The 20,007-nt window shown below is 42.8% G+C and overlaps 2 protein-coding genes across 3 annotated transcripts; one reads left to right on the top strand and one right to left on the bottom strand.

Annotated features, from left to right (window-relative positions):
- Positions 1 to 1,706: 1,706 nt before the first annotated feature.
- Positions 1,707 to 7,363, top strand: KRR1 (KRR1 small subunit processome component homolog). 2 transcript variants are annotated; one of them, XM_031553666.1, is made up of 10 exons: positions 1,707 to 2,002; positions 2,269 to 2,444; positions 2,810 to 2,944; positions 3,314 to 3,439; positions 3,536 to 3,619; positions 4,302 to 4,358; positions 4,757 to 4,927; positions 5,096 to 5,173; positions 5,279 to 5,372; positions 6,737 to 7,363. In XM_031553666.1, exons 1-10 carry the CDS (start codon positions 1,939 to 1,941, stop codon positions 6,874 to 6,876), a joined length of 1,125 nt encoding a protein of 374 aa, XP_031409526.1. In that variant the 5' UTR covers positions 1,707 to 1,938; the 3' UTR covers positions 6,877 to 7,363. The 2 variants fall into 2 exon arrangements, with proteins under 2 accessions (XP_031409526.1, XP_003202141.1); XM_003202093.4 differs by having other exon boundaries at positions 1,862 to 2,002; positions 2,266 to 2,444.
- Positions 7,364 to 9,947: 2,584 nt separating this feature from the next.
- Positions 9,948 to 18,555, bottom strand: LOC100550421 (glioma pathogenesis-related protein 1-like). Its single transcript, XM_003202092.4, has 6 exons — positions 18,250 to 18,555; positions 15,347 to 15,592; positions 13,103 to 13,212; positions 12,124 to 12,206; positions 11,577 to 11,603; positions 9,948 to 11,494 (listed from the first exon to the last, which is right to left on the bottom strand). Exons 1-6 carry the CDS (start codon positions 18,427 to 18,429, stop codon positions 11,343 to 11,345), a joined length of 798 nt encoding a protein of 265 aa, XP_003202140.1. The 5' UTR covers positions 18,430 to 18,555; the 3' UTR covers positions 9,948 to 11,342.
- Positions 18,556 to 20,007: the final 1,452 nt, after the last annotated feature.

Here is a 20,007-nt window from a genome sequence, read left to right as displayed (position 1 = left end):
GCATGGTGGGGTTGGATCTACAGTTGGGCCTGATGGTCTTGGAGGTCTTTTCCAACCTTCATGATTCTCTGGTTCTGTGATTCTATGAAGGCAGTGTAGTGAACACCAAGTGCTCTATCAACCCAGGATCATAAATTCCCTGGTTAGTGCTCGTTGTTGTAGGTAAGCAGGTTGCAATATCAGAGCCTTTCTGCCATGCACATATGCACTTCCCAAACAGTTTTGCTGCAATTAATTATGGCATAATTAAAGCAGAACAACAGCGCTAACTAAGGGTGAAATCTTGAAAAATAAATAGCATTTGAGTTGGATTTGTTATTGTTTCAAGTTCCCCAGATAAGAATTACACTGTCAGGCTCCTGACTGGTGAGAGAGCTGCACACACCAATAGCTGCGAGCTGGCTTCTGCCTGGGCTGTGGTTTGGGTGGCCTTGTGGATGACCCCATTGGGGTGCAGAGCTTTGACAGGTGAACTTGATGATCTTAGTGCTTTTTCAACCTGAATTACTCCATTGTTTTATATTTTCAGCCAGCGAGCAACAGGGATGCTCTGTTCCCATTTCCTTGGAGACAGACGTCCCTGGAGCGTGCCTGCAATTTGGAGAAGATCCAGGTGCGTCTCACCAGAAACTTCTGAGCCGCGGTCTGTCCGTGCTCATTGCCAGAGCAGCTCAGGGATCCTCGGGCACTGAGGCTCGCTGGGCTGCTCCTTTTGTCGCGGCGGTCAGTGCCACCCAGCGGATAAGAGCAGCAGTGCGGCCCAATGAAACGTCTTTGGGTGTCAAAACTGAGTTATGGATGCTTTATTTATGAGTAGAGTTGATAGTGGGGATAGCTGTTGGAGAGGGTCCAGAGGAGGGCCACGAAGATGATCAAAGGGCTGGAGCCTCTTATGAAGAAGTGTTGTGGGAGTTGGACTTATTCATCCTGAAGAAAAGGCTCTAGGGAGACCTCATTGCAGACTTCCAGTATTTGAAGGGGACTTAAAAGCTGAAGGGGGACCAAATTTTTACAGATTGATAGTGATAGGAAAAGGAGAATTGCTTTAAACTAAAAAAGGGGAAATTTAAGGTGGATATTACAAAGAATTTTTTTACTCAGCAGGCAGTGAGGCACTGGCACAGGCTGCCCAGAAAGCCTGTGGGTGCCTCATCCCTGTTCGATCGGGTTGGATGTGGCCTTGGGCAGCCTGAGCTGGTGGGGGACAGCCCTTCCCATGGGAAGGGGTTGGAATTGATCTTTAAGGTCACTTTCAACTTAAGGCATTCTATGATTCCATGATTATGACAATAATTAAACACCTCACAGTGAGCAGGTGTGATGAACATTTGCAGGGACACTGCCCTGCCTCAAGGATTCCTGCTCAAACGTGTCTTTCAGCTTCTCTGGATGCCCAGGAAAGCAGCAAAGGCTGCACAAGCTTGCTTTCATTCTGAAGAAAGTGCTGAGGTACAAGTATGGGATGGGGAGTGGGGAGGAGGCAGGGCATCACCCAGGAGGCATTAAGCTATGTCATTCAACTAAATAATTAGGTCTCATCAGGAACATGTGTTCTTTTTAGTTGCAAGTACTAAAGTACTTCAAGCATCTACCCAAGTGCTTTGGTTTGATTTTGATGATGCTGGATTTTTTTTCCTTTGCGCTGCAAAACGCCAGCAGCAAATTCAGCGCTGAGGAGCGCGGATGGGAGCGATGTCTGATATGTAAGAGGAAGGAGGAAAGAAGGTGCTTGCTGCACGCCCCTCAGCCAAGCCTTCTCCAGCACCCTGCAGCTGCTGCCTGAGTGGAGATACAGCACCCAACCCAGCTGCCCAGCGCGCTGTGCTGCCCGGGAGCTCAACTACAACGGCGTGCAGCGCGGGACTCTAGTTCCCGGCGTGCCGCGCGGCCCCCGTCCCACTTCCGGCGCTGAGCGGAAGTTGTGTGCGCGCGGTGAGCATGGCGGCTCCTGAGGCGGCGGAGGAAAAGGCGCGGCGTCCCGGCAAGAAGAAAGCGGCCAAAGGTGGGTGCGGGGCTCTGTGGGAGCTGTCCGCGGGCTGCGCGGCCTCTTGGCGGCGGGGTTTGGGCCTGCTGCCCCGCCATCCTTTCCTTCTCGCTCGCTGAGGGGCCCGGCCTCGGGCTGGAAAGGCGGTAACTTCCTTAAGGAGAAATGCAGAACGCCTCAACGGAGCATTGAACGCACCGCCTGCTGTGTGCCTGCTTTCAGTTATCGCTGCCATCGATGACAAAGGAGAAACAAACTTCCTTTCGTCTTTTAATCTCTAGTAGTTGATGAGTCTGAACTGCTCACTGTGCCGGATGGTTGGAAAGAACCCGCGTTTACCAGGGAAGACAATCCCAGAGGGCTCCTGGAAGAAAGCAGTTTTGCAACGTTATTCCCCAAGTACAGAGAAGCCTACCTGAAGGAGTGCTGGCCGCTTGTCCAGAAAGCCCTGAGTGAGCATGTATGAGTTGTGATGTTGTGCTCTATTGTTTGAGGGATATAGGTGTTACTTTTGCATAAAAGCTTGCTGTAGTAGCAGTTGCTCTCCATAATCTGCCAAGGAGATGAGGGGGATCTGCCTTTAAGGGAGATGAGGGGGGGATAGTGTTTCAGGCCTTGTGATACATAGGGACTATCAGTCTGGTGGCTTTTTGTGTGTGTGTGTGTGTATATGTGTGTCTGAGAATCATTTTCAGAGGTTTGGATAATGGATTTGCATGCCTGTGCAGTGTGTAGTTTTATATTTCTGAATTTCATGCTACCAGAAATATAATCTTAGATTCTTATTTTAGAGATTGCTTTGCTGTTTGTTTTCACACATTGCAGTACGTGAATGCAACGCTGGATCTAATTGAAGGAAGCATGACAGTCACTACTACTAAGAAGACTTTTGATCCATATGCGATCATCAGGGCTAGAGATTTAATAAAGCTTCTGGCAAGAAGTGTTCCGTTTGAACAGGTTTGTAGCAAATAATATTGTAATGCTTATAAAGTAGTATGTTTTCAAAATATGGGTTTTTCAGGTAGTAGTGGTGAAGCACTGGAACAGGTTGGACAGAGAGGTGGTGGATGCCCCATCCTAGGAGATACTTAAGGTCAGACTGGATGGGGCTCTGAGCAACTTGACCTTCCTGTAGGTGTCTTTGTTTGTTGCAGGGGAGTTGGGACTAGCTGACATTTAAAGGTCCCTTCAACTCAAATGATTTGATAATTATATGAAAATATATATTTAAAATAAACATATTATTTGCAAATGAAATGAGTTTTTTGGCTCTTCTGAATAATACTTCTGGATTCAGATGTTAATACCTGCTGCTTGTATCTTCAGGCAGTTCGTATTCTTCAGGATGATGTTGCGTGTGACATCATTAAAATAGGTTCTCTAGTGAGGAACAGAGAAAGTTTTGTGAAAAGAAGAGGACGACTTCTTGGGCCAAAAGGATCTACTCTGAAGGTATTTCTAATAAGTATGGTTACCATAAAAATCTTAGGTGCAGATTTGTTTCAGACCTTGAGCTCACACTGACTTTATTCATTTTTGTTGTTTTAGGCCCTCGAATTGTTAACCAACTGTTATATTATGGTGCAAGGCAACACTGTTTCAGCTCTTGGACCTTTCAGTGGGCTAAAAGAGGTAAGAGAAGGCAGATGAGTGGTTTATGTAGCCCACTTTTGTGTCCAGCTCTGGCATAGGCTGCAGGCAGAATCTGACAGCCTCAAGAGTTGTCCTTTCAGCTACATGTTAGTGCTACTTCTATGTGAACGCCTGTAGTCTTAGTTTCTGAATTTTGTTAGTTGCTGAAAAAGTATTTTTTGTTTCTTAAGGTAAGATTTAGCAGATGTATCAAAGGGGTGCTTTCATATAATTCTGAATAATGTATCTAGTGCTTCAGCTTTTTTTTCCCTGTAGATTACTGTGCTGAATTTATGTAGTTTCAGTTAAGGGGTTTAAGTGAAAATACTGCAGTGTTAATGGCATATAGCACGGGTGAACGTCTCATGTGCTTTTAGTAATTCTGTCGGGAAAAATGCATGTCAAAAGCTAAAAAACAAAGAGACATTCAGAGCGGTGTGAAAGTGGTGGTTACGGGTGATGCTGGAGTGTATCAAAAGCGTGACAGTAGAGCTAATGATATTTTTGAAGCACTGTGCCTTCTAGTTGGCTTTGGGGCTTTTTCAGTCTAGCTGCTTTTGTTGTGAAGCTAGGAAAGAGAAATTATCTGATTTTGAAGAAACTTAGGGTACTTGATATTTTACTTGATTAGAATATGAAGTACCTGCTGAGTGTACCATTCATTTTCTTTTATTAAATACAGGTTAGGAAAGTTGTTCTGGACACAATGAAGAATATACATCCCATATATAACATTAAGGTTGGTACGGTCCAGTGTGCACCTCTGCAAGCATTATGTCTTTGTACAGAGCTTTATGTTAGTAATTATATGTTTCAATGTAATAAACTGTTTATGAGAATTTGTTTTGTACTTAAAAAAAAAAAAAAGATAGTCTACTTGCTGGGGATATGTTGTCATATCATTGATAGTATCTGAGAAAATATCATAAGAAAAGTGTTTTCTTCCCTTTGATTGTTTGCTTGATACCTGCTATTTAAATTGTCCCTGTCCTGAGACATATTCACCTTTCTGCTTCTGTTCATAATTAAATCCCTCAACTGTTAATATACTATAAGAAACTTTTAGTTTGGAGCTCTTAGGCACTACTGCAATACTATTGTTTTATTCTTCTTTATGACGTTCTAAAATTACCAAAGACTTTGATGATCAAACGTGAATTATCAAAAGATCCTGAACTGAGGACACAAAACTGGGAAAGATTTTTGCCTAAGTTCAAGCGGAAGAACTTGAAAAAACGCAAGGAGCCAAAGAAGAAAAATATTAAGAAGGAGTACACACCATTCCCACCTCCACAGCCAGAAAGCCAGGTCAGCTGAAACTTTATTTGGCTATGCAGGAGTATATGATAATTTTAAATCCTGCTTTTGTTAAGATGAAGTTAACGGCTTTTTCTGTCAAGTTTTTATTTCCTGATACTACATACCTGGCTTAGAATGTATAATTTTCTAAAGGTTTGTGGTACTTTTCTTGAACAGATTGATAAAGAATTGGCAAGTGGTGAATACTTCTTGAAAGAAAGCCAGAAGAAACGAAAACGAGTGGAAGAAATAAAGGTAAATTTGTTACAACCAATTTAAAAGGGCTTGATTTCTGACTTTGATTTTTCTCCCTTTTGCCCTGCTCTATTGGTACTTCATTCTTGTTATTGGTAACTTTAGGCAAAGCAAGCTGATGCAGTCAAGAAGAGACAAGAAGAAAGAAATAAAGCTTTTATCCCACCAAAGGAAAAGCCAGTTGTGAAAGCAAAGAAAGGTAACGTCTTTTTTTTTTTTCCCTGTTCTAAACATTTGTAGTGTTAATTTCTAGCCTAAGTGATTATGTGGAGATGTAGCCACAGGAAGTAAGAAAAGTCATGCTACTTACATATTAATACGCTGTTTCTTGTGAGCTGAAGGATTTGTTTACTTCTCAAGCAGTGTATGTTCTGGAGCACTGATTTGTATAAAATACTTTTTTGTGATAGCAGTAAACTTTCTGTAATCGTGCTACTGCCTCTTCTGTATATCAAATACTGTGCTCTTCCAGCTGATAAGTGTTTTGAATGAAACCATTCAGTCTTCCAGAACTAAATAACAGAAATACTTTGTATGTAGAGAAGCTGAGTTCCAAAAAGGACACCTGATGGTGTGTAGGAATTAACCATGTGAGGTGGCAGAGTTGGACCTAAGCTCATGACTCTTGGCCAAAAGAGAAAATATCAGATGAATCATAGAATCACAGAATGGTTTGGGTTGGAAGGGACCTTAAGATCCTAATTCCAGCCCCCTGCTATGGGCAGGGACACCTCCCTCTAGACCAGGTTGCTCACAACCCCGTCCAGCCCGGCCCTCCCTCCAGGGAGGGGCATCCACAGCCTCTCTGGGCAACCTGTTCCAGTGTCTCACCACCCCCGCAGTAAAGAATTTCTTACTAATATCTAGCCTAAATCTACCCTCTTCCAGTTTAAAGCCACTTCCCCTCGTTCTGTCGCTACGTGCCCTTATAAAGCATGTTCATAAAATGTTTTATGAACATAAAATAGGATGTTCTTCATGCTCTGTCACTTCCTGTAGAAATCTCTTGCAAAGGTTTTCATGCCGAGATCAGACTTTTTCCAGTAGCCATCATTAATGCACGGCCAGGGAAGGAAAATAAGGATGGTACAGGCATGTCTGTGAACTCATCACCCTAGTTGCACGCATATATATAAAATGCCATGGAAGCTCTGAAAATAAGTACTCAATAAGTAGTTTTATTTTTTTATGTAAGACCAACCAAGGCAATAGACACATGTCCAGCAGACTATGTATGTATTAATCTTGGAGTACAGCTGTGGTCTGATAAGCGGGTGACAATTTCTAAGTGTGCAATGTAGTAGGGCATCAGTTTTCAAACACAGTCGTATAGGATTTTATGTAACTATTCCTTGAATTCTGTTGAAAGAGGTTTGTATATCATGCTAGTTTCAGTAGAAATGGTAGGAATAGTTTATAAAATTGTTACCAAACATAAAATTAGTCCTAACCAATGCTACAGGATGCACTTTACCGTGGATACGTGTGAAGTAATCTCACAGGCTGTGAAAAATCAGAAAAGTGAAACTTGTGTCTGTTTGTGCTTGTGTTTTTACTGTGTAGCCTCCACTGAGAAAAAAATTGATATTGAAGCCATCAAGGAAAAAGTAAAGAACGCAAAGAAGAAGAAATTAGGAGCACTTCCTATGGAAGAAGTCAAGTTAAAAATGGCAGCAGATGAAAAGAAGAAAAAAAAGAAGTAATTCACCACTCATAATGAGCACTTTTCTCCTACAGTAAAGAACATTTTCACACTTGGAACAACTGAGACGTGGAGTAAAACACTTCTTGCTGTCAGTGTAGTGTGGATGAGAAAATACTGGGCAGAAAGATTGTTCTCTTTTCCAAGCCCATTTTAACGAATGGACCTAGAGCAGCTATGCAAAATTGTCAAAATTGGTGTAAGAAATCTGTTCTCTCATATTTATTGAGAAAGTGAGAGTGTATTTGGGTAATATCTGTCTGCCTAAAGGAAGTTTCATATTAGAAACATTCAGGAGTTTGATACAGAATGTGAAACAGTAAGGATTGGAGAACTCGGTGGGAGTTAAATGGAATACTTCTATGAAAGGCTGCCAAATAACTGTCAAGATAGGCAAGACTTATTAGTTTTATTAAGCTTCTATTTCTGTACAAGCTGGGTTTTTTTTGTGTATCTTGTCTTGGAGTTAATAAACTATTTTAATATATTGATGTTAAATCCTTTAATTAGTCATCTACTGCAAAACCCACATCTTGTATTCCTGGAAGCAAGCTTACAGCTTCATGTGAGGATTAGACAACCGTAATCTTAATTGAACACCATTAATAAATTGTCATTTATTAACTTATCTTGTTAGGCAGAATGTGACGCAAAGCAAGTGTGCTGCAGGGGAAACGTAAATGTTGTTACCTTTCTTTAAATGTGTTCTTAATTCATTTCTTACAAGAAATGAGAACTTAGGTTCCTTTTAACTTTATTCAGCCCCTTCCCCTTTTTTGAAGGAAGTACAGAGGTTCTTAGTTTCCTAAAAATGGAAATTATGATGAAATAGAGTGCACTAGAAAAGCAGATGTTACTTAGTTGATGTGTCTGAGGTTCAAGAAGCAAATGTAACAGTAAGTAGGTGGTCAGGCCACACCAGTTTCATGACAGTGTTTGAGTGCTTTGCCAGACTGGAATTCCTTGCACGTGTGGAAAAGATGATTATGCTAGAACACTGCAGCTCACTTTGCTTTGGTTAGTGGCCTTTTATTTGGGACTGGCCGTTGAAAACACAGCTGTTTTCTTTGTTACATGTCTAAATAAGAATTTAGAATGTATGTTAAAGAGTCAGTGTGTGTGTATGCATGGAGAAAATGATCTAGGATTCTTGCCCTTTAGGGTGGTGGACAATATTGGTACCCCTTTCTGTTGCCTGATCTTTTCTTGCAACTTAGTTCTGGAAGAGAAAACTCAATACTCTATCATCCATAAATGTCGGTTTAATTACTTATAAAATCATGTAAGAAAGTACTGCTCAACAGATGCTTCACTGAGAAAATAAGTAAATTACACACCCATCTCAGAAGCTGTAGTAAGCTGATATGTTTAGGATATCAGCCCTATGATAAACTCTTAGACATGTTACCTGATATGTAGCTGTTGATGGTGTAAAGGGGAGGCCTGAGCTCAGCATCAGGTGGGTCGGACATATTGAGGGCCTGAGCCACCCTTGGAGGCATTGCAATAGTTGTCAAGTGATCCCACAAGTGAGTACTTCAACGGAGTAATCGGCGGAGCCCGAAGCCAGTAAGGAGGAGCTGAACTGGATTCAGGGGAGGTGCAAGGAGGGAGAGTCCTCTCTTATATTTTGGACCGAATGAGGCCCCTTTTACTGCAGAAGGTCCCTGCAGCAAATTTCTGTTTGCTAAAATTAAGTTATATCTTCCATGATGTGAAGGGCTGTTTGACTTTGTAGGTTGGCCTTTTATTTCAGGAACCTGCTAATTAAGTGATTGTTTTCCAGCTGGATCAACCAGCTGCATAGTTGCCTGAGTCGCAAAGCAGGAAAATATACGTTAGCTTGGTGGCAGCCTGGCCTTAAAATGCATATATGTACTTCCATGAAAATGAGTGTTTTGAACTTTGGTTCCCCAGCTGAGGTATCTATGTAGATTGGGCATCAAAACCCCAACCACAGTAGAACTTGCTTGATTTCAGGGAGTCTTGTTCTGTTTTCATGAGATGAAAGGGTTATGTTTAATCTTTTTTTGGTTGTTATGGCTGCTGAGTTTCAGGGATTGGTGGTTAAACTTCTATTTAGTTAAACAGGAAAATATAGAAAGGCCCTTCATTCACGTAAGGAAGATAAACCAAGGATTTGTGTGCTTAGAATCTGTTTCTTGGGGTAACCATCTGCATTGGGCTCACTACTGTGCTTTTTGCACCTGTTCTAATGTGTCTTTAAAAAAAAAGAAAAATAAGTTTAGAAGGGCAAAGTAGTTGTTTTAGTATTTTTAGAACTAGTTTGAGATTTTGCAAACTATCTCCTTAAACTGATTTTAGAGTTTACAGACTAGCAAAGAAGTACTCAATGGCTGTTTCTGTATTTTGCATTTATCATGTGGAAGTCACAGATGTATGCTATAAAAAGAATGTGAACAACTTGAGGGGGTTTAATCATCAGGAGTTAAATATCTGGATTTTGGGTGTCCTTAGAAAAATGAGATGCAGTTCTTGGTTAGCTTTGACTCCTTGACTTTCTGGATTTTTTGTTTGAAAGTTACCATGCTGTAGAATTTGTTGTTGGTTGGTTGTTTTTTTTCCCCCATTAGCCCCAGTGATTTACAGTTTTTTTAATGAAGCTTTCTCTATGGAATTCCCTTCAAGCTGCTAAGGTATGTGTTTCAGTGGCAGCACTGTGAATGTTTTGAACTTTAAGGGCTCTGTGTTGGTTCTGTTTACTCTCCTGGAAACCAAGTGTAGATTAAACTTAGCAGGGGAGCATTCCTGCTGAGCTCGTTTTGCTCCCTGGACACAGCATTGTATGCGCTTTCCTTTCCTCCATTTCTTCTTGCATCAGTAGGTTCTTTCTGCACATGGGGCAGATGCTGGCATAAGAGCCCTTCTCTGCAAAAGGACACTGCAGAGTACGTCCTGCTGCCAACGTGTGCTGCTTATCATCCTTGTGGGATTTCCAGATGGGAGTTTGCAGTACAGGAAGTGTGAGGCTTGAGTGGTTCTCAAGAAAGTGTGGCAAAAAGGCAAGTGGGAGTGAAAGTGGCTGCTTTTTTCAACAGATAGACCCGTGGCTTTGAATATTTAGTGAGGATTTATTTATTTATTTATTTATTTATTTATTTAACAAAATTATGTCTATGTTGGCCAGAACAGGTGCTGTGACACTGGTCACTGGTTGGCAGAAAAGAGGCTCTGGCACAAAGAAAGTGTAAATATAAGTGAAGGACAAGGAAGAGAATTAGGAATTCTGTCCCTGACCGCATTTACATTTTGGAAAATGATTTTATTCAGGACATGCTGTGATGCTGAGATGATTCAAGTACTAGCAGCTAACTGCATGGAAGAATAATGTCAGAAACTGGGTTGCAGTTGCAGTACTTCCAGGTGAGACTGACTCCAGCAGTGGCATCAGAGCAGGACCTGTGCAGCAACACTGACAGAAATGAGCAAAGACAGCACCACAGAAAGGAAGCAGCTGGGGGACTCCCCGGATTCCTGCATAGAAGCACCCAGCAGAATGGTGTGATGTATCGAAGGGGCCTGGCTGAACCCTGCCTGCTCTGGGGGCACAGCCTCATGGAGACTGGAGCTTGGCAGCCTCTGAGCCCAGGGCGCGATTTTGGGCACAGCATGATTTTATTTAGACCACTGTACTGTGTTTCCCAGCATCATGTTTCTCGGCATTGTGCAGGCTGGAACTGAATGCATTTGTTTTGGGTTTGTGCACCAGTAGACCTTCAGATCAGGTTGCAGATACATGATCGCCATGCATGGGAGGAGGCAGGAAATAGTGGTTTATTGTTTGAAGCAGAAGTCAAAAACCTCATGCTCAGAAAAAGAAAAAAAAATAAATAAATAGGAGTTTAAGGTGGTGCAGAGTCACATTTAAACACGGGTGAAGCTCTGTGTCTTGGCAGAGATGACGTGTTTGAAAACAGATTCTAAGCAAAGAGAAATGCCAGTGGTCCCTGTGCACTGTGAAACGGGGAAACGCACTGCCTGCTGTGGGATGCCCATGCTGGAACTCACCTGTGCCCAAAAATTATGAGGTAAAAAAAAAAAGCTATAAATGATAAAAGAAAATCTCTCCAGGCTGCCCAAAACCATGCTGCTGCGTCTCACTGGAGGAGTATGTGTGGAGAGAGCTCAATAGGCATAGAGGAGTCTACTCTGCTGGGCTGCAGACACCCCACTCCCTCCCTGGGAAGTGTGGGTGGCATACCCATCTCTGCCACAGTGTTCCACTTTGGAAAAATAAGCAGATAATTTAAAACCAGCTACTGATTCTGAACAATGAGAAGGCTCCTTATCAGCTCTGCCAGCTCCTCCATGAAATGGGGATGGTATTTCTATATGTCAGAATGATTTGTGGATGCAAACGACAACTCCATCCATCTCAGTGCTGCCAGTAGCTTAAGCACAGGGAGGGGACGAATCAACCTCAGTGCTGCCACAGCCTCCTGTGCATTACTTGGTGGCAGGTGCTATGGACCAGTATTTGGGTAGGATCCAAGTGGCTACAATAGTCAGAATAAGAAGTAGCAGCCTTAAAACAACCACAGAGATGCAGTACTCATCACAGGCAGGTCTGTCCCAAGCTGGGTACCACCTGGAATCACCTGGAGGCAAAACAGATCAATTATTTCAAGTGTAACTGCACTGGGGACAACAAACCGAGGCAGTAATATCTGTGGTACTTACTAATGACTTTGTCACGCTCGGTGTTTCCTGGAGAGAGAAGAAGAAGTGAATGTAAGCAGCAAGCTTAGAATTTGCAAACAATGTGAGTTATGAAAGAGGAGAATTCGCTCACAGTGGGCTGACAAGAAATACAGTTGTGTTTCTTTCCAGGAAGAACCAAGGACCTGTAGACTTCCAGAGGGTGATTCTGGGGCTTTGCTGCAGAGAGCTCGATTGCATTTTACTGAGTGCCCCTGCCAGTGGCTGGCTGGAGAGGAATTATCCCTCAGGTACACTTTGTCACTTTTTTTTTGCCCAGCTCTCATGTTCAAGATTCACTTGTCTAGCTGACATCAACCAACCCCATCAGCCAGGAATCCCGTCATTCCTTGATGCTGGTATTTTAAAACCTTTACTATCCTTGGGCATCACTGCTCTCTTGGTTCCTCATTGCATTTTTTCAGACAGTATTTGGGAATTGGAGATGCTGTGCTTCCTGCTAGTGTCTTCTTGCATGCTCCCTCTCTTTCTACATGTGCTTATGGAGGAGGGTGGGTTGTCTACTCACGACACAGATTGTCAGTGCACTGCTCGCCATTGCATTTGCTGCATGCTGCTCCTGTCTCGTATGGGTGCCGTCTGTAATTCCCACTGTGAAGGAAAATAACATTGCTTTGAAGCTGCCCTTATGAGGGGATGGCAATCCCTTCTGCTAATTTGCTTCTGAACTTGAGATTTTCTCTCCACTTGTATGGACAGTGAACTGTGTCCTGGTCAGCCCTGCCTGACTGCCCTGCTCCCACCTAAACCAGGAGATGTCCAGGCTGCTCCATGAAGATTTTGGCAGGCAGTAAATATCCACAGTAAGGGCTTTGTACTCTATGCTCCCTGTGATCTCAAGGGCTGAGCAGATCAGGGCCTCAACCAGGACCAAGAAAGCATCCTGCCCTCATAAGCTGAGACCAAGGTTCAGCAGGTCCTTCAGAGCCTCTGTGTCTCTCTGAACCTCAGGCAGCAAATATGCTACTTACAATGCATACGAAGGATCTCTCAATGAAATTTTGTCTTGATGACACTTGAGCAGCCCAGCATCACATGTCCAAGCTCTCGTACTAAAGCTTGGCCTGCAGCCACAAGCACTGCACACTTCAGTATTTACTCAAACCATTGATCAAGAGACTTGATTCTGCAGACAAATGCGTAAATATTTTCACACCTTGGATCTGCGCCTTGGCAACCATCTGGGGCCACCTCGGCACTGAGGAACAAGGGAACAGCCTTCAAATGATCACTTAGGTATGCTTATTTCAATGTCTTATATTTTACTCTTTCTACCAGCACCACTGCTTTTTGGCTACAATATATATCTCCCATTTACATCTATCCAAGCAATCCTTGTTTGAGTATGTTTCGTTCTCTGTTTTGAGGACCATTTCTACCCGTAAACACACAAAAAAAAAAGGTCTGATCCTGTCAAATTGCACATTTGGGGAGGGGAGAAGGGGCAGGATCTGAATCCTCTAAAATATTTGTTTTGGAAACCTTACGCTGGCCCATAGTTGCAGACGAAGTGTGCTGCATTGGTTCCTGAGAAGTATGACACTGTGGGACAGAAGTGGACAGCACAGCCAACCTTGTAGCTTTGAGCCCAAACAACCTGCAAAGACAGACACAAGCATTGGTGGCTGAATATTTGGTTTAACAGCTACAGTTTTAGTGAAAAGCCTTGTCCTCCTCTATATTACACAACGGATGGGCTTTGGAGTGCTCCTTGGACATGATTTGCAGTGGCAAGCAATAGTGATGGATATCTAAATAATAGCTTGTTCTGAAGAACATCTGTTTTTTTTAACTAATTCACTAGATGTTTATTAATTTATTTGATGACCAGAGGTCTGGAGCACCTCCCCTATGAGGACAGGCTGAGAGAGCTGAGGATCTTCAGCGTAGAGAAGACTCTGGAGGACCTTATAGTGGCCTTCCAGTACCCAAAGGAGGCCTAAAGAAAAGCTGGGAAGGGACTTCTTAGAAGGGCATATAGCAACAGGATGAGGGAAAATGGTTTTAAACTGGAAGAGGGTAGATTTAGACTAGATAGCAGGAAGAAATGATTTACTGTGAGGGTGATGAGACATTGGAACAGGTTGCTCAGTGAGGTGGTGGATGCCCCTCCCTGGAAGCATTCAAGGCCAGGCTGGATGGGGCTGTGAGCAACCTAGTCTAGAGGGAGGTGTCCCTACCTATAGGGGATTGGAACTAGGTGATCTTAAAGGTCCCTTCCAACCCAAACCATTCTATGGTTTTATGATTAAAATGGCTGAAAGAAAGAAAAATTGATTGTGACAGACAGTTTTCTTTTCTTGCAAAGGAGAAGGGGAAATTTGTCTCCTTTCCTTCATGGTAATCCATGATAGTTCTGCCTTTCCCACTGGAGGATATAAAATCTGTGAGGACAAGGCTGTTTGCTGCCTTCTACAAGGGTTTACTGCACAGGCAAATGACCAAAAGGCAGGGGGCTACAGGAAAAACAGGGAGAAAGAGCACATCCAGATTGCAGTCTTGCCTTCTATGATCATGAGCATGACTGACATAACAGAGACAAGAGCATCAGATCTTCTTATGATCCTCTGTGTAGCATGAGTTATCCAATTCAACTCAGCACTGTATATCGTATTTCCTTTTCCAAAGGAAAGCCTGCCCCTTGTTGTTTGCCAGGCCCATGAACAGGACATGTTCCTCAGGCTCCTGAGAGTGTTCTCAGCACAGTAACAACCAGAGGCTGCCCATGACACCAGAGGTGGACAACCGCATCCCTGAGGATGGTGAGGGGGAAACAGCAGGAGCCAAATCACACACAGAATCACAGAACTAGCCCTTGTATTACTCATGGTGCTGTGTGGAAGCTACCTGCCAGAGTGGGGACTTTGTCCCACCATGCACTGCAGCCTACAGCCACTGCCTGGTTTTCAGCCACTGCTGGGCTAACCTTGGTTGTTTGATCTCTGTCCTGTTTTATTCCTGGAAACAAACTACAGCTGGAGTATTAAAAAATAATGCAGTGGAACTCTTCTTCTCTAAAATGCGACGTGAGAACATCTCATGCACACAGGCACAAAAGAGTTACTACGGCACTTTGAATTCACTTCATTGAGACTTCAACAGAAATTTAGAATTTTTTTGTCAGAATTGCAAGTCCAGTTCGTAAAACCATAGGATCATAGACCCATTAAGGTTGGAAAGGACCTCTAAGGTCATCTAGTCTAGCCATCCACTCATCACCGCAATATACACTGAACCATGTCCCTAAGTGCTGCATCTCCATGTTTCTTGAAAATTTCCAGGGATGGTGATGACTCCACCATTTCCTCAGATAGCCTATTCCAATACTTCACCTCTCTCTCTGGGAAGAAATTCTTCCTAATATTCAAGGTGAGCTTCCCTTGATGCAGCTTAAGATCATGACCTTTTGCTTTGTCACTGTTACCTGGCAGAAGAGGCCAAGGCCAACCCCACCTCACCACAATCTCCTTTCAGGCAGTTGTACAGAGCGATAAGGTCTCCCTCAAGCCTCCTCTTCTCCAGACTAAATAATCTCAGTTCCCTCAGCCATTCTCCATAAGACCTGTGCTCCAGGTCCCTCACCAACTTTGTTGCCCTTCTCTGGACACCAGGCTCCATGGCCTTGATATATTTCTTGCAGTGAGAAGCCCAAGACACAGTACTCAAGGTGCAGCCTCAGCAGCACTCAGTACATCTAAACTTGACAGAGTTGGACAAGTGTGATGCCTTACCTGTGTGTAATGGCCACATACTCTGCTACATCTATTGCTGGCGTATGTGTAGTCTCCGACCTCTTTGTACCAAGAGGTGATGGCTCCCTGCACCGAAAAAATTGAAAGTGAGCCAGTCCAGAGATTTTCTCCAACAGGGGTAAATCTGGGGTGAGCCTGCCCTGGCTCTTGGAGGTATATGTTATGTTTAAACTCGCATCTCTTTGCCCAACCTCTTGCAGTCTTTGCCAAGTCTGGATCCCAACTCTGCAAAATAAAGACAAGTAACAATGACTTGGTTATCTTAGCAATGCAGTAGTGCTGAACAGATTTTGGAGAAGTTGGGTCTATACACTGCAAGTTTGTTTGTTTGTTTCTGCTGAGACTTCGAGTGCTGTATAGTAGACTGACTTGTAAGTTCTAATGGGAATCTAATCGCTCATTAAACATGGGGAAGATTTTGGAGAGGTGGACAATTGTGTCTGACATGCTTGTTGGATGCCAAGACTTGTGCATCAAAGTGTATGGAGCACAATATACATTTTCAGGCTGTGCCACTTAAGGGAGAATGTTAATTTAACCTTAAAAAAATGTATTTATAGAAAGCCTGGAAGAAGAGGGTTGTGCTTTCTGTTCCAAACTGTCTGAAATCTCATGCAGCCTCACAGATTAGGGCCACAGGGTCAAGTCACAAACATGCTGGGAGTTTTGAAACAGTCTAAACTCAGGGAATTTTGTGGCTTCACACACTGGCACTGAATTCATATTTGTGGAATCACTCACTCACTTGCAATTCAGTCCAACAGAGAGCTATTGAGTTATATGAATGTCTTTTGTTTGCACTGGAGGCATTGTCCGATTCCACTGGGTTTTCTTGTGTACACAATCTGATTGAGCAAGCAGTGTTGTACCTCCTGGAAAACACAGCTCTTGGAGCCCTGCTTAAGCAATGTGTCATGAAAATTAAGCTGTTCAGTACTGCTGGATAATTTCTGATTGGGCTTTTGTAAAAAAATAAGACTTCCTTATTTATCCTTCTGTGTATGGATTAAAAATCTCTCAGTTGCCTCTGCAAACAATAGGATCACCAGAGAAACTGTTTCGATCTGATCGTGACTGAGGAAAGATTTGGAAGTTGCTGAATTTCATGCCTATGTTTTACATAATATAGTTTTTTTGTACTGAAGATGTCTAAAATTTTTTTTTTAATTTTATGCTATGAATAAGTAAGGAGAAATTGCCAGGTGACATCAAAATAGATCTACAAAGATTTGAAAATATTTTGTAACCACTGTCTTCCAATTCTCCCTATGCCAATTATTTGGGAGAAGTGTTGTCCTACAAAACTAAAACATAAATAATAAGTCTAAAAACTCAGTACATGGAATAATAAAGGTAAACTTGGGAGCAGGGGCCTAAATGCAATTGAAGATCTGATGTTTCCTTAGATGATAACTTTGAAGGATGATTAACAAAATCTTGCTTTGTTCAGGCATTATCTCCCAGTCCTAGCATTGCTGCAAGCTGAGACAGAGGCTGCAGTCTACATTTTGGCAATGCTGTGAGGTCACAAGCAGAAGACCGTGACAAAAGCTTTGTGATAGCAGTTGATAGGTTAGTCCTCCACAGTCCCATTTTTCAGACTCTGGAGAGTTCGCAGCCCTCTTTTCTTCTTCATCCTGTAGTAGTATTAATAATAACAGCTGTATTACAAATGTAGCTGGTTAGGCTTTGTCACTTGTGCTTAAAGGAGTTTCTGTCTTGCATTTAGTTTTAAAAAGTATTTTTTTCCCAAAGGATGGAAATGCCTTGAGTTCATATCCTTCATTTTTATGCATCTAGATGGACAGTTATCAGCAGGAAACAGAAGTGTTCTGAGAAATAAAAAAGTTTTCTTGTTTTCCTCATTTTTGTAGTGCTAAGGTCAATTACAACAATAAACATACATGCTCTTTTCAATTCCAATACTTCTACTTTTCTCACTGATTTTATAATGTATTATACTGCTCTATTCTTACTGGGAGAGGTCATACCCAAGACTAGTTTTTTTGCAGCACTTTAAAAGAAAGCTGCCATTATTTTAGTTCTTCTTTTCTTTGTGGTGACCTGTCTTTGTTTGCTTTTTTTTTTTCCCTCTGGTTCCAGATCTTCAGTTTTTCAAAAGAAAAATCAGGCACAAAATCACTGAAATTCTAAAAAGATGGATACTGCTCATAGCAAGATTCTGTTAATGTAGAGCTAGTGAAGCGGTTTAGAAAAAGTTTTAGAAAAGATCTGGAGCAATATGCAGTGGAGGTTTGGGATCCTAATGCCCCACTAAAGCTACTTCCCAGGGCTGGGGTTCTTTTGAATCACAACATACTGCCTTTTGCATGATGGCTGCAGCCAGAGATGGGCACCACAGTGCAGGACCAATGCCTCCAGCTATTGCTGCTGCTGCACTTGTTTTGGCTTCCTTTGCAGTCCAGCACCTAGGAGCTGCAGCTAACAGCTCTCCATTGGCTCAAGCTGCTGAGATCTTTGCAAAGAAAGCTAAAAGCAAGCTCTCCAACGCCATTTGGCAATGTTTTCTGCACTTGCCAACTCAAGTATGAAAGGTTGTGCTAAGGTTTGCACATAAATCACACTCCAGGCTGCTAAACTTCGATGCCTTGTAACGAGGAGCCTTTTCACAGCACTTTTCACAGTGCTGTGGGTTGAAATGTTGAGTTTGGAATGAAAAAACTAAGTCAGGCAGAGCTACACACATATCTGATTGTATAACATCATCCAACAATCAGAGCCTTATCTTCTGCTTTAAAGAGGAACTGCAGCTATGATCCCAGGAGTTGGTTTCTTTTTCATTTTTTTACGTTTGATTAGAAAAATCATCTTTAACAACTGTAAACACCACACTTGCATGTAAACTGTGAATATCCCCTTACCATGTACAACATGTTGCTGGCTGGGGGGCTCACTCCAGACCGGAATCTGTTGTGCGTTCTCACACATTCCTCAATAAACTCTGCATCTCCAATATCAGGCAACGTCTCCGGTTGATAGAAGCCAGAAGAAAGGCAGAAATGCAATAAAGCCAGCACACAAGTGAAAAATCTGCTTATCATGTTACTTAGCCTCCAGTCTGTCAGCTTGAAGAACAGAACACTTCAGCTGCGTCAGGTGGCTTTAGCTCTCCTTGCAGCTTGTGGGCTTGTGTTGCTTGGAAGGCTTGTGGGCTGGACTTGTCTTAGCCATGGTAATTGACTGCAGCACATGTCACAGGAAATGAGTCATATTTCAAGAGCGTTGCTATGAGAATAAGGAAATTAAGCTACGAATTCACATTAAAGCCGCAGAATCTTTTTCTCTCTTCTCTTTCACTGCAGTGGGCAAGCTTCTTGTCTCCTAGCCCTAGGGCTTCTTTGTTTTTGTAACCTCCCATCCATAGCAATCACAATGGGTTACAAGAACATTTTGGACAATTTTTCTGCTTCTCATAAAAACAGCATTGCTGTTAAGTCTGCTGTTCTGAGACAAAATGCAATGAGACATAATTGATCTGAATTAAATCTTTTACTATAGCAGAGCAGTCACTTTGGCTGTACTTGCAGTTATTGGCTAAGAAGTGTGACTTAAATGTACTATGCATACTAATGGGTTTCTTCTGTGATCACTTGCTTGTGGTATTTGTTGCTCCCAAATTTTCCTCCCCAACTTTAGCAATTCATGAATCACTCCCCGTGACCCAAGCCTACAGTGGAGCTGTGTGCCACAGAGATTGGTGCTGCCTCATGCTAGGTGCCCAGCACCCACAATGGGCTTTTCACCCAGCAGCTGCTGTCCCAGTCACATTGCCTCATGTACCCAACACTCCCTGCCCAGACCCGCCACCATCACCACCCTTTCCTCACACTGCCTGTAACTATAATCTCTCCACCAAGCTCAGGATCCTTTCTGTGAACCAACTTGGACATCTTCATGGGAATGAAGTTGGATTTCTTCCCACTCCATGTTTCATTTTAGGAATTTGCAACTTTGGAATACTTAGTTGTAAGTCACAGTTACCACTTCTGTGCATGCGATGCCATAAACGTTGGCCTTGGTCATAGCAAGTTATGCTGTGGGCCTACAGAAGCAGCCCCACCACCACACATTATGTGCCATGGGTTGCACATCTCAGCTTTTTGGGGGAGACTGTTTATGGGCAAGAACGCCCTCTGAGGGAATCATGTGCAGGAAACACCATGCTCCCAACTTCACTACAGATTACTTCTTAAAGAATAATAGGGTGGGTTGGCCCCTGCCAGCAGTCAAGCACCCTGTATGAATCCTTTGTTTTTGGCTCAAAGCTTGCTTCCTGAGGTATTTCTTGTGATAAAACTGACTTGTCTAGTAGATGAGTGATGGGTGTTGCATGTGGCAATCAACATCACTGTGTGGACAATTTTACAATTTGAAAGCATTTCTTTGGAGCTGTTTGCCTTTGGAAGAGAGTGCTCAGGACTGTTTACTGGCAGAAGATCTAGCCTGTGTCCAAGTAACTCCAGCTTGCTATGGGAGACTGGGGAATGATACCATTGTATCCTGTGAAGGCAAGATACAAGTTAGCACCTCCCTGTTCCCTCTTATCTGGTGGCAAGGCCCAGAAGATGGGAAAAAAGGAGTTTCTGCTGAGATCCCAGATCCAGAAGCTGCCACTCAAA

This window comes from Meleagris gallopavo, chromosome 1 (assembly GCF_000146605.3).
Source record: "Meleagris gallopavo isolate NT-WF06-2002-E0010 breed Aviagen turkey brand Nicholas breeding stock chromosome 1, Turkey_5.1, whole genome shotgun sequence".
Lineage (NCBI taxonomy): Eukaryota > Metazoa > Chordata > Aves > Galliformes > Phasianidae > Meleagris > Meleagris gallopavo.
Note: the sequence above shows the minus strand (reverse complement) of the source record. Positions and strands in the feature narration are given on the sequence as shown.